The 13,957-nt window shown below is 40.4% G+C and overlaps 1 protein-coding gene across 4 annotated transcripts in view; it reads left to right on the forward strand.

Moving 5' to 3' along the window:
* The window catches only part of EPSTI1 (epithelial stromal interaction 1), a 109,828-nt gene that overhangs the window by 27,814 nt on the left and 68,057 nt on the right, over window positions 1-13,957 (forward strand). For all 4 annotated transcript variants that reach the window (XM_024125983.3, XM_024125982.2, XM_028497297.2 and 1 more), the window contains exons 5-6: window positions 274-357; window positions 9,477-9,550. In XM_024125983.3, the coding sequence (XP_023981751.1) occupies window positions 274-357; window positions 9,477-9,550 (158 nt within the window). The remainder of the gene's footprint in view (window positions 1-273; window positions 358-9,476; window positions 9,551-13,957) is intronic.

A 13,957-nucleotide genomic window follows, 5' to 3' on the forward strand; every position in this document is an offset into this window, starting at 1 on the left:
CTCTCGCTGCTGTGGCCTCTCCCATTGCGGAGCACAGGCTCCGGACGCGCAGGCTCAGCGGCCATGGCTCACGGGCCCAGCCGCTCCGCAGCATGTGGGATCTTCCCGGACCGGGGCACGAACCCGTGTGCCCTGCATCGGCAGGCGGACTCTCAACCACTGCGCCACCAGGGAAGCCCGAAGCTCTTCCTTTCATCATAATTTTGTGTTCCATTGGTTCAGACTGAAAAATAGTAACTGCTTTTTTTCTTCTGTAATCTCAATACAATTTAGCTAAAAAGAGAAGAATATATAAGAATCAAGAGGGAAGCTGAAGAAGCCGAAATCCAAAAAATGAAGGCAATTCAGAGAGAAAAGGTAAGACATTGGAGAGAATGGTGAGTCAGCATTTACTGAGGGCTTCTGATGTGCCAGGTTCTCTCCTACACACTGTTCATATACAAAGTGTTTAATCCTCACAAGAGCCTATGAAGTGTATAATATTCTTATTACCCAAGTTTGCAAATGTAACTGACAGAGGATTAGATAACTTGCCCAAGGACTCCTAGCCAGTAAACAGAAGTAGGGTTTGAATCCAGTCTGACTGATCTCAGAGCTAGAGTTCTTTGTCATCCCACTCTCGCCTCTCAGGTAAGTGATCAAAGGAGTAGCTGTGTATTTGGCCGGAAGGCACAGCAATTAGTAACAATGGCCACCAGTGGTACACCATCATATTTATATCCAAATATTGAATTTTCCAGGGTGAGTGTTAAATAGGTGAACATACCTCTCTCACTGATAAAGAAAAAGCATGCATTTACATTTCAGTATTAGTGATATCTATTTCAGACCTCGAACTGATGTTTTTAGTTTTGATACTCTTTCTGGGGCTTGGGGGGGAAAATCTCTTAAAAATGCTCATCTGCTAGAGAAGGAAGAATGTACTGTTCTTCTATCCCCATTCCCCCCCCGCCCACTGCTCCCATTCCCCACAAAGTCCTAAGCTGTAGTAGGTTTTAAGTGTTGGAGGTCTGCAGGCAAGGAGTTGACTCATGATACCGATGACCAAGTATGACATCTGCTGCAGGTTTAAGTCATGAAAACACAATTCTTTTTCTTGCTGTCTGTATCTCTCTTCATCCTTCTCTTTGTTTTCCTCTTAAAGATTGAGTGAGTGTTGGTCAAAATTTAAACCTGGTTACCAAGCAATAGATATTTTTACTAGAGTTAATGAAGCCCAAAGCTGATGGCTTGTGGAATGTGCAAGAGTGTTAGTCTTTTCTTTCCCCGAGAAGGACTAAGAAAAGACTAACTTTCTACCTGGCTGGGGAGCAAACTAAGTCTTTCTTGCAAGGTGTCCTGTTGTGCTGTGTGACCTTGGACAGGCCCCTACCCCTCTCCAAACTATTCCTGTAAAATGAGTCTGTAAGTCCCACCTCCTTGTCTCTCAAGTCTGGGAACATGTGTAGATGTAGAGATGCTACAGCTGTAGAGATGCTACATCTGTAAAGATGTAGGCTCTGGGGTAGAGATAAGACTGGACTTATACATGAGGAATTGAAATGCTGGAGGTATTAAAAAAAAAAGAATATAGGCAATTTGTTTACTAAATTTGATTCAGCAGTTCACTTCCAAGTCATCAGCTATTATACCTTCATTGAAAAGATTCTCTTAATAACTTTTTAAAACATGTCCTTCTCTTTCTACCTCTCTATTCCTCACTCTTTTCCATTCAACCCCACCCCCGGCCCATTTTTTCCTTCAAAGGAAGGTTCACACTTCAGTCTTGTGATTGTAGAGAAGGTATTCCCTTTATATAGCATAATCATTCTGTATTTCAGGTGCAACTAAGAAAATAATTAAATCTAATTAAGGGGCTTGCAGATCCTAAAGAATTGTGTTGTAAACTCTTATCCTAAAAGTGATTTATTAGTTGTCATTGAATACCCATAATTGGCTGGCTTGTGGCTCATTTATAGGTCATTTCTTCTTTGGTCAAATTATGTATACTATTCAGAAATGTGAGTGGCTGAAACAGTTTTCTTTAACATTGAGTAAAAGCAGCATTCCCTTCCTTTCCAAGTTATAACACCAGATGTACAGCAATCATTAACTACAGAAGTCTTAACTGGGTTGGCTTTTCTAACATGGCAAGTGTAATGATTATTGGTATAAATTTGTCCAAAAGTGAGAGATGGGGAAAGGGAGTTGCTACGTATAGATCCATCCCATTCAAAATGTGGTCCTTGAACCAGCAGCCTTGATACCACTTATTAGACATACAGAATCTCAAATCCCACCCCAGACCTTCTGAAACAGAACCTGCATTTTAACAAGCTCCCCAGGTGATTCTTGTACACATACTGGTTTGAGGAGCATTAATCTAAATTGCCTTACAAGAGAAGGAGCCGCCCACTCTGGTCCTTCCACAGACTTGATTTCTCTGGCTAATTGGCCCGGACTGCCACCCTGACCTTAGCTCTCCCTGTTGTATACAAATCTGTTGCTTTTCATACTAAATGTGAGCCCATTTAATAGCTTGTGTCAGATAAAAGAAAAATGGACATTAGCCATCTAGAAATGGCATACTTCACATTGCCAGTGTGAAAATGGCCAAGGGAAGCGATAATGGCTGTGCTGGTGGCGCAGTGGTTGAGAGTCCGCCTGCCGATGCAGGGGACACGGGTTCGCGCCCCGGTCTGGGAGGATCCCACATGCCGCGGAGCGGCTGGGCCCGTGAGCCATGGCCGCTGAGCCTGCGCGCCCAGAGCCTGTGCTCCGCCACGGGAGGGGCCACAACAATGAGAGGCCCGCCTACCGCCAAAAAAAAAAAAAAAAAAAAAAAAAATAGATTACAACCCATGTGGTAGGCAGAAAAATGCCCCCTCCCCTCCTCTTCTACATTCTAATCCCTGGAACTTAGGGAGATGTTCTGTTACATGGCAAAGGGGAGCTAAGTTTGCAGGTGGAATTAAGGTCGCTAATCAACTTACTTTCAAGTAGAGTGTATCCTGCATTATTCAGGTGGGTCCAATGTTATCATCAGGGTCCTTGGAAGAGGGAGAGAGAAGATTGAGAGCATGAAGAGATGGAGCAGGAGACTCAGCCTGCCATTGTTGGCTTGAAGTAGAGAAAGGCCATTGGATAAAAGAGACTAAACCTATGGGTAGGAGCTACAAAACCATAACTATGGTACCCCTAACTTCTACACCGAACAGATAGATGACTGACATCTTAGGATAGCAGAGCATGCAAACAGAAGATGTGATGCTGGAAATAGAGTCCTTATTGTAGGGGTAGAAAGAAGTGAAGACCCTGCTGTAGTCTTTGGAGGGGATTCATATTGCTAGCTACCTAAAAGCCTTGTGGACATAACAGCTGCTACTGGTACTGGAGTCTGCCAATTTCCCTCAACATCAATGTATTATTTTAGCCCCGTTAGACCCATCTGGGACTTCTGACCTCCAGAACTGTAAGATTATTAACAAATTTATGTTGTTTTAAGCTATTAAGTTCATGGTTGTTACAGCAGCAATAGAAAACTAATACAACTCATGTAGTTTTATAGTGTATTAATTTCTCTTCCTGGAGATCTGTATGGCAGAGTAATAATGTGATTTTTTTCAAGACTTTCATAATGCCCATGAACTTAAAAAATAAAAATCTCCAATTCCATGTCAAAGACCCTCCCTACCTCCTGGATTCATCTTATTCTGCCTTGGATCCTCATATGTTTGAAATCATATTATATAGGGCTACATAGTTTACAAATTCTTTCATTTGATTCTCCCAACCTCTTAGGGTATTATAACCTCAGAAAGGGCAAGAAATCAGCTAGGGATCTGAGTGGCAAACGAAGCCTTTCCTTATTCTTTCCAGTAAACTATAAAGTCATAAAGCTGAGGAAGTTATGTGGAGCCCTGGAGGTCACAGTGTTTTATGTAGACACCGAGAAGCATCATTAGTTCGTTTTAATGTTATAAAATGAAGTAGGAACTACTTTGTACCTACTTCATTTCCTATTAGCACAGAAAACAAGGTATGCATATTAGATGCAGAGATGCATCCATATACATGTTTTTTGTTTTTTTTTTAAAAATTAATTAATTAATTTTTGGCTGCATTGGGTCTATTGCTGTGCGCAGGCTTTCTCTAGTTGCAGCGAGCAGGGGCTACTCTTCGTTGTGGTGTCCGGGCTTCTCATTGTGGTGGCTTCTCTTGTTGTGGAGCACGGCTCTAGGTGCGTGGGCTTCAGTAGCTGTGGCTCACGGGCTCAGTAGTTGTGGCTCTAGGGTGCAGGCTCAGTAGTTGTGGCGCGCGGGCTTAGTTGCTCCGCGGCATGTGGGATCTTCCCGGACTAGGGCTCGAACCCATGTCCCCTGCATTAGCAGGTGGATTCTTAACCACTGCACCGCCAGGGAAGCCCCATATACTGTTTTTAAGAAATCACACTTGTTGCTTATTTCTAGGAAACAAGTACTAGCGAGGGCTAACAGTTTAAAAACAGTTTTGGAAATAAAACTCAACATCAAGGAAATTATTTCAATCTTGTTTTTGTAAACTTGGAAAAGTTTCCATTTCTGAAAACTTTCAAGGAACAAAACAAAACTTTCAAATATTTCCCAGAAATATGGTTCCTGCATCATGCATTTCTTTGTGGATGAACTGGTGTGGGCATTAAGCCTCTGGTTGTTGGAATGCAGTAGGGTTCCATTAATTGACCCCATTATTTAATCCCATAATGTTGGGATGTTAATGATATCTCTGAAATGCAGATGTAGTACTAAAAGGGTAAGCTGTTAGCTTCTTTATGTTTCACTTTCCTTAGCTGTAAAATGGGTATAATAATGTAATAAGGGGACTGGTGGGATTAAAGGATACAGTAGGTGCAAATCTCTTTGTACAATGGGTAGCGCTAAGTAAGCAGTGAAAAAGGGTGCCCTGACCGAATTATACATGTAAAGAAGTGCCCTAATTCACTTGACTCTACTATTATATCAACCTCTTGTGTGGAAGGCAGAGAGGATTTTTATTTTACACATGAATTGGATTGGTTTAATTTATTTCTAAATTAAATAAACCCACATGAACTGGGTTGCTGGAGAAAAAACACACTGGCTCTTCCTGTCACACGAGATTGCTGGGCTTCCCTCCCAGCTGGGTCTTTAACAATTCCTAGTGCACAGCATTTTCCTTTGCAGTCTAGGCTCATCTCTAATTACCGACGTCTTCCTCCTTTCACATTCTTCTTATCCTTACCTTTCGTTTTGAGCACGTGACCTCATTTCCCACCTTCTAGTGAATAAAGACCACAAGGCTGGAAGTACCTATATTTTTCTGTTTCCTTACTCTTCCTTTGCTGTTTCTGCCCCCGTCTCATCTCAGCAGGAATAAGAAAGTGCTCTTCCTTGTTGCTATGATGGATTCGCCCACCCGTGCTTCCCATCCCATCTTTCCTCCATCTCCCCGGGAACATTACTACTCCATAGGTTAACCCTCCTTTTCTCCTGTAGCTTTCTTGTTGTTTCTGTTTTTCTCTCTTGGGGTATAATCATACTGAAATCTCTCATCTTAAAAACAAAGTGTCTCTGTTCTGGTTTGCTTTCAACTCCTCCCTCCCAAGCATCACAGCTCAGCTTCTTGAAAGCCTTTTCTACCACATTGGGTTCCTACATGCCAGTATGTAGACTGACTCCTTATCAATCACCTGAACCAAAAAAAAAAAAAAAAAAATCTCTGTTTTAAACAAAGTTCCCCAGGTGATGCTGAGCTCAGCTAACTTAGAAACTTTCCTTCTTTGAGTCCTCACCTTCACTTGTTCCTTGGTGGGCAGAGTTTGACTTCTGTCTCTAGTAATTCATTGGTATTTATCTAGCCAAGAATCACTAATGAGCTCTTAGTTGAAAAACCCAGTGGAGACTCTTCAGTTCCTAACTTATCTAAACTGTTTGTAATATTGTAACTATTTAAATAGTACTTTGTCCTTCAAATTCTACCCCTCTGGATTTCATCTGGATCCTTTTCCTCTGCTTGTTTTTCTGCTATTGATGTTCTATCCAGGTCCCATCCATTCATCTTCTCTCATTTCCCTGTGCCTCTGCCACCATATTCTTAGGTGAAAGCCCCCGCATTTCCATGTCTGTGGATTTTGCGTGTGCTGATTTCTGAAATCCACATCTCCAGACCATATTCTTGAATCCCAGAACCATATATTTTACTGTATGCTTGATATTTCTTTCTAGATGTGCCACAGTGTATCTCAAATCCAGTAGGTTCAAAAGTGACCTCATATTCATTCTAATGCTCTTAAATGATAGTCACCAGTAATCTTCCCCCCTTTTTTGACTCATTCTATATTAATATAGCCTACCTCCTACTATTTCTTTTTATTCTCCTCTTATTTCTGTCCCCCACATTTTTCTAGAATTTGTCCTTTCTTTTCTGTCCCTGTTGTCTTAATTTGGGACTCATAATTTATGGCCTGGATTACTGTGAGAACCACACCATTGGTTTTTATATTTGTGGTCCTTTCTGCGGCTTATCCTTTGTGTTGCTTTCAGGGTGAGCTGCTTACTATCCTGCTTAAAATAACATAATGGCTCATCATTGCCTTTAATGAAGTCCAAACTCCTTTACTTGGCATATAAATTTCTTTATAATTGCCTCTTCCTACTTTCTCAACCTTGTCCTCCACGCATCTCACTACATACCCCTTTGAATTTATCCATAAGCTTCTTGGGGTTTCCTGAACTGGCATATTCTCTTGTGCCTTTCTATATTGAAAATATTATATGTTATAGGAATGCGCTTTTCCTATTCAGATGCACTACTATCCCATCATTGCCTTTGTGCAAATTAGGAACAGATTCTTCATCCAGGCAGTCAGTTCTGTGTGTGCTCAGATTGGTGACAGATGGTACTTCTGTGAGAAACAGAAAAAGACACCTCTGCTGTGCTGAAACACCCCATGCTGGGATGCAAGCCTTGGTAAGCTGAATGCTGCCTCTATTTCAGCCTTTTTAACCTCTCTGCTAGGCCCCTGGGCAGTAAGAAACCATACAATGGAGTGCAGTAGCCTTGCTCCCATCACCTCCTTTTCCTCCTGGAAAGTTCTTGCTTAAGATTGGTCTCTATCTAGAATTTCTACCTCTCATTACATGGTTCTTATCCTTTTATTTGGTCATCAGCCCCCAGGGAGATCTGAAGAAAGCTATGGACTCACACTCTATAAAACTGAGCATACTCCTATCAGACAGCTTCTTCATGAACCCGAGGTTAGAAACCATATTCCAAATGTTATTCAAATTTTGGCTAACCTTAACCCTAACCCTGACCCTAACCCTAACCCAGGATGGGGTCTGCCCACATAAAAGGCACTGAATGAATGTCTGTGGAACTGCTGAAAGCATTTCCCAATTGCCCACTTCTGTGCTTTTTCTTTGTATTCATATTACATATTTGCAAACCTCTATTCCCTAATATATTTTACACACTGCCATCATGGCTTTCTTGTCTGTGTTCCCAGCTAGCTTCTGAAATTTTCCAGAGTAGGCACTGCTCTGTTTTTATTCCCAGCATCTAACAGAACATAGTACTGAGCATATAATAGGCATTTGGTAAATGTTTGTTGAATACATGAGATTCAGTGATATTAAATGATTTGTTTAAGGTCACTCAGTGATGGTGGACCTAGAACTCATTCCATATTTTTTCTTCTGGACCTCATGTTCTTAGATCTTTTATATTATATATTTGTATATGTATAAGTATGGTTGGGTGATTCCTTAACTCACTGTTAAATGGAAAGAAATAAGTAGTCTGACTAAATCTAAGTATTTGGATTAGTGTACTAAAATAGCTACCACAGTGGTAGGTATTGAATACTTAAATACTCCAGTATTTTGCAAAATACTCCATCAACTCTTGAGGGATAAACCGACCTTTGTTGGATAGAATTTAGCTACTGAGTAACTGTTTTTGTAAGTTGAGTCCAATGATAATTTATTAGTGAAGAGATGAAAATCCATGTTCCAATTTCTGACCTTGCTAAAGGAACCCAACCCTGGTCTCTAAATGCTTGTGTGATTTTCTCACTGTTCTCTAAGTAGCATTCCTAATCCTGGTTTAATCAATACCTACTGCTTGCTTGCTTGCTGTTTTTTACCTCCCGGCCCCCTTTTCTTCCCCCAGAGATGTGGGGGGCTCATCACAATTGACTACTTTTGGTCTCATGAGTCAGGATTTTTTTCTAGATTGAGATCATGTTTATTCAGTTGTACAATTTTCTGTTAGTTTGCTTTCTAGAACTGTGATTCATTAATAAACCAATTACCTTGTATTATAATTGAATTACAATTGAATTGTATTACAGTTCTCTTGGATTGTAGTAAATTTCCTTTATGTTTTTTCTGAAACTGAAATCATCCATTTTACCTTTCAAAATGGGATGAGTAAATAGTTCTGTGTGAATGAAGACTTCCATGGAAATGAACAATATGGACAGTTTTTTCCTCTCTTTGGAAGATGGAGCTAAACTTAGGTTAGAGTTTGGAAGTGATGATTTCCATTATTCCCTTTTCACAGGTCTTCCTGAGGGACAAGTCCTTTTTTTTTTTTTTTTTTAAAGCAAATCCAGCTGCTTGACTTCTCCCTTGGATTCAGTTAAAACTTCAAGTCTCTCCTGTGCTATAGAACTTGTTTCAACTCCCCATTAAATTTGTTGTCTAGGAAGTCTACTTGTTTTTCACAGGCAAATTAAAAAAAATAACAGTTGTATCATAGTAAAAAAAAAAACACAAGTGTTTCTGGGTTATTAAGTTGGATTAAAACATGCCAGAGCCATGGTGACAGTAACATCAAATGTGAAGTTCTTTATCTCTAGACTCTCCAAACAACTAATTTAAAAAATGAGAGGATTCTTCTATTCAAGTGGATGGCTTTTTTTGGACATTTGCTGTTCAGTCTCTCAACAGCTTTAAGTATCTGATTCTAAGTCAGAAGGGAATTGAATTGGCTTATTGAAAATCTTTTCCTGAATGCTTTATTGTAATGTGGAGATATATATGTAGTATCAACTATTTAACCATTTATATATATATATATACATATTTTGTATCATCTATTTAATCATTTATTATAATTTTAATTTAACATGATTGGTGTGGAAATTTCATGTTTTCCTTAGAACATTTTGAAAACACTGCTTAAGATATAAATGTTGCTATCATCTGAACTAAGGTAAAAATGTGAAATACTGATTCTGTGATTATACCAATCAAGTTGGGAGAGGGGAGCCATGGAAAGAACTTGGGGCTCCTGGCTTTCAGTGTAGGGCACATGGCTTGTGAGAGGGTTATCACCTTGGAAGCCCTGGTAGGTACCATATTGGACTACTGAGGCCACCTGAGCCTAAAGATTTTGGACCTTGGGTAACTTTAACATCATGATTCTGCTTAAAGCTTTCCTAATGGATTACATTTTGATACTTGAAATTTCAGAGCGATAAACTAGAGGAGAAAAAGAGACTTCAAGAAAACCTCAGAAGAGAAGCTTTTAGAGAACATCAGCAATGGTAAATTTATATTTTCAGAACTTTGTACCTTTTATAGACATATTGTTCACTGTGCTTTTAAATTCTAGGTGATAGTAACTATTCAAAACATCTGGTGTTGGATTGTTGACTATTAATTATGTAACTGAATTCTAGAAGTGAGGTTCTAAGTTTGGAGATATCTATACTCTTAAAGTATTCTTTAGTAGTCAACATATTAGAATACTGCCAAATTTGAGAAATTCCCCATTCTAAATAACTTGGAGGGCTTGCTTTTTGGTGATCCAGGTTACTTTTGATTATGAAGACTTACAAAACACCAATATAAGGAAGATGTTGTTTGAAAGAAGTACCCAAGCAGAATGTAAACTAACTAGGGATTTACCTAAGGGACTGAGGACTTATATTTTTGTAAACAAGAATTGAGAAATAATTTCACAATTATCAGCAAAGCTCCCAATTGGTGGTCATACATCAAGGTACTTTTTCCAGTATGACTTGTGAATTACAGCAGCTAACATGTATAGAGCAACTACTGTGTGCTTTATAATGTAGATAATCTACTCTCTTATACAAGCTTTAAAGATAAGTTTGTGTTCCAGCTCTAAGTAGCTAGGTTACTTGCATACTGCTTAAAAGAATAGACAAAACCAAAGAATCATATTTCTGTTCCTAGGTTAATTCCAAATATGGTAGAATTAAAACCAAGCAGATTTGGGTTCAAAATCCTAGCTCCATTCTCCAGCTGTGACCTTGGACAAACCACTAAACCTCTTAAAAGCTTAGTTTTTCTAAAAAAATTAGGGTTGGTAATATCTCTCCCATCGGCCATTTGTAAGGATTAAATAAAATATCTTATATAGGGCTTCCCTGGTGGTGCAGTGGTTAAGAATCCGCCTGCCAATTCAGGGGACATGGGTTTGAGCCCTGGTCCGGGAAGATACCACATGCTGTGGAGCAGGTAAGCCCGTGAGCCACAACTACTGAGCCTGTGCTCTAGAGCCTGCGAGCCATGATTACTGAGCCTGCATGCCGCAACTACTGAAGCCCGCGGCCCTAGAGCCCGTGCTCTGCAACAAGAGAAGCCACCACCATGAGAAGCCCATGCACCACAACGAAGACCCAATGCAGCCAAAAATAAATATAAATAAAATAAATAAATTTATTTTAAAAATCTTATAAAAAATTTATTAAAAAATAAATGGCATATAAGTGACTGAATTTCATGGGGACTTGATATGTAACTTCTTACAGAGGTTCTTGTTGAATGGCATCAGACAGCTTATTTTCTAGAGACTGTTTAGAGATTTCTGGTTCCACCAGAACTAGTCATCGGCCTCCCACTTTCTGATGGACTGTACTGACTGCCTCCTCTTATCTGTTCCCGTTGTTATACCTCATTTGTAGAATTTAAGATCATTCTGATGTTGGGGTGAGCATATGTGACACCCTAAAGTGTGTCCCTCCTCCAAGTACAGCATCCTCTGGTTTTCTCATTCCGCTGAGATTCTCCTGCCTCTACTGTAAGCAACAGCTCCTTGCTTTAAGACTCAGAGGTTGGAATGTAAAAGAAGTTTCTCAGCACTTCACTTTGCCCATTAGCAAGTTGGGTACCTGGCCTCTGCTACCCAGACCAGGAAAAGAGTGGGAGATAGAATGGGGTTGGGTGGAAGTGCTAATGAATGACGTTATCTTTCCCCACTTTTGTTCTAAGGCAGACATGGGGGTAAGGAAGCTGGTGTGAAGCTAAACACCAGGAGAAGTTGGCTGTCTTAGAGAGAGATAGAGGGCGGCAGGCAATAGATTAAGGGTAAGGTATTATTGCCTCCCCCTTCTTTGGTAGAGAATGGATGAGAGTTGATTTCTCGGCCAATCAGAGAAGTTGAATGCCCCCAAATGCCATGGGGGCATTTGTAGCCTGGAGACACAATAAGAACAAATGTATTTATCTTGTGGCATCCTTGTTTACACTGGAAAAGGGAAGACCTGCTTACCAATGAGGGGTCTTAGGTACAGGACTGGGAAGTTGAACAAGTCCATCCTCTAGGGAGTTTTAAACATGATAAAGTGAAGGATGAGAGATTCTTGGAGTTTTAAAGGATGTGGGAGATTGTGTCATCAAACCTTTTTTTTCTAGTCCTCCAGCTTCTTGAGTTTGTGTTTTACTGAATACTAGAGATCATCCTTTTTCTGTAAAGAAAGAAGAGTTCTACCCTCAGGCACCTCACACACTATCAGTGGAGCTGAATTCAATTACACGCACATTTCACTCTTGATCTTTCTTCTGCATATCATAAAAGTCCCAGTTAACCAAGAAAAAGAGAAGTTGGCTAAAAATGAGAAGTATCTCCAATTGATTGTTAAAGCCTATTGAGAAACACAAGAAGAAGTATATGTGTGTATTTTTTAAATGTATTTTGTTTTGAAGTACTTTTGAAATTGAAAGACCAATAGCTAATGAAATGAATGACCATTATATAGCTAGAAATATGAAAGAAACTTCTTATGTAAGATGGATCCTCTGTATAACAAGCCTTTATCATATTTTCTTAGAATCAATTTATGGTGGAAGAATTGTATAGGAGAGCTATTAGAATTTTTTTTAACATCTTTATTGGAGTATAATTGCTTTACAATGGTGTGTTAGTTTCTGCTGTATAACATTTAATTTTTATTTATTTATTTATTTTTGGCTGTGTTGGGTCTCTGTTGCCGCGCGCAGGCCTTCCCTAGTTGCAGCGAGCAGGAGCTACTCTTCATTGCGGTGCGCGGGCTTCTCATTGCGGTGGCTTCTCTTGTTGCGGAGCGTGGGCTCTAGGCATGCAGGCTTTAGTAGTTGTGGCACGCGGGCTCAGTAGTTGTGGCTCACGGGCTCTAGAGTGCAAGCTCAGTAGTTGTGGCTCATGGGCTTAGCTGCTCTGCGGCATGTGGGATCTTCCTGGACCAGGGCTCAAACCCGTGTCCCCTGCATTGGCAGGCAGATTCTTAACCACTGCGCCACCAGGGAAGTCCGAGAGCTCTTAGAATTTTAACAGCACGAAGTTTTCACTAGACCAACCAGGCTGTTCCCTATTCCATCCCCTTCACCAAAAAATTAGATTCTCCTGAAGCTGTCAAACTAAGGATCACAGAATAGAAACACACATAAGGAATTCTTTCAATGCTGTGATATGTGTGTTTCAAATAGCAGACTAGGCATGGTGTTCTTTGTTTTGTTTTGTTTTCTGTAGAGAAGGGCAACCATGGACTTGAGCAGACTGTAAATCCAAGTTGCTGGAGAAAAAGCTCATGATGTCATCCTGGGGCACCACCATGAGAATCTTAATGTATTCTTTCTTACCACCTTGTTCCTGACTTCGTTCATTTGCTTCTGATTATTTTTAGTGTTGTCAATTATTTAGCTAACAGGCAGAAAACTAGGCTTTTATTGACATCCAGAGGGACTCTCCTGAGTGTAATAGTGAAAGCAGTTTATCGAATGCCTGTGGGTTTGCTTTCTAATTGTATGCATTAATCTGCCCATGCAAGCTGGCTGAAAATATACACAAGCAGATTGCATGTGCAGATGGAGCACACGGGATGGTTTTTATGAAAAGACCTCTGGAATGTACTTCTGCAGTACTGTCTTTTCCTTAAAAATCAAATGACTGTGACTATTTCAATTGGCGCCTAAGAACAGACCAGATTAATGGTGCATTAAGTCTGCTACTCTGGCTGGGGACAGACTCGAATTTCACAGTGTAGTTAGTTCTAGGATTCTTTTTTTTTTTTCTGTACGTGGGCCTCTCACTGTTGCGGCCTCTCCTGTTGCGGAGCACAGGCTCCGGACGCGCAGGCTCAGCGGCCATGGCTCACGGGCCCAGCCGCTCCGCGGCATGTGGGATCTTCCCGGACCGGGGCACGAACCTGTGTCCCCTGCATCGGCAGGCGAACTCTCAACCACTGCGCCACCAGGGAAGCCCCTAGTTCTAGGATTCTTGAGCATGAAGGTGAAGGGTAGAAATAGGCTTCTAACCTTGGCATAGTTTTCACCATTATTTTACTCTGTCATTCTTTACTACTTATAAAAAGACAAATGTGATTTTTCAGGATGGCCTTTTTAATTAGTCAATATTACTGGTAGATTTGAGGATTTGAAGTAACAGTTAATAAACCTTTGGTGTGTGTTTTGTTACAATCAAAGAAAGGATGTTGTGATTTAGATTATTTAAATTTCAGCATTTGAAATTTAAATGGTAATTTATTTTGAGTCACAGTCATCTTTCTCACCATGTGGTTTTTGGATGGATGTCGAGAGAGATTTGAAGTTTGAGCCCATGTAATGAGTTATGGGGGTTAGGGTAAGATGTGAATGGGGCAATCAGATGCATTTTGGGTGCAGGTGTTAGGAAAAACAATGTTCTCTTAAGGATTTGCTGGAGAGATGAG

Source organism: Physeter macrocephalus, chromosome 13, assembly GCF_002837175.3.
Source record: "Physeter macrocephalus isolate SW-GA chromosome 13, ASM283717v5, whole genome shotgun sequence".
Taxonomy (NCBI): Eukaryota; Metazoa; Chordata; class Mammalia; order Artiodactyla; family Physeteridae; genus Physeter; species Physeter macrocephalus.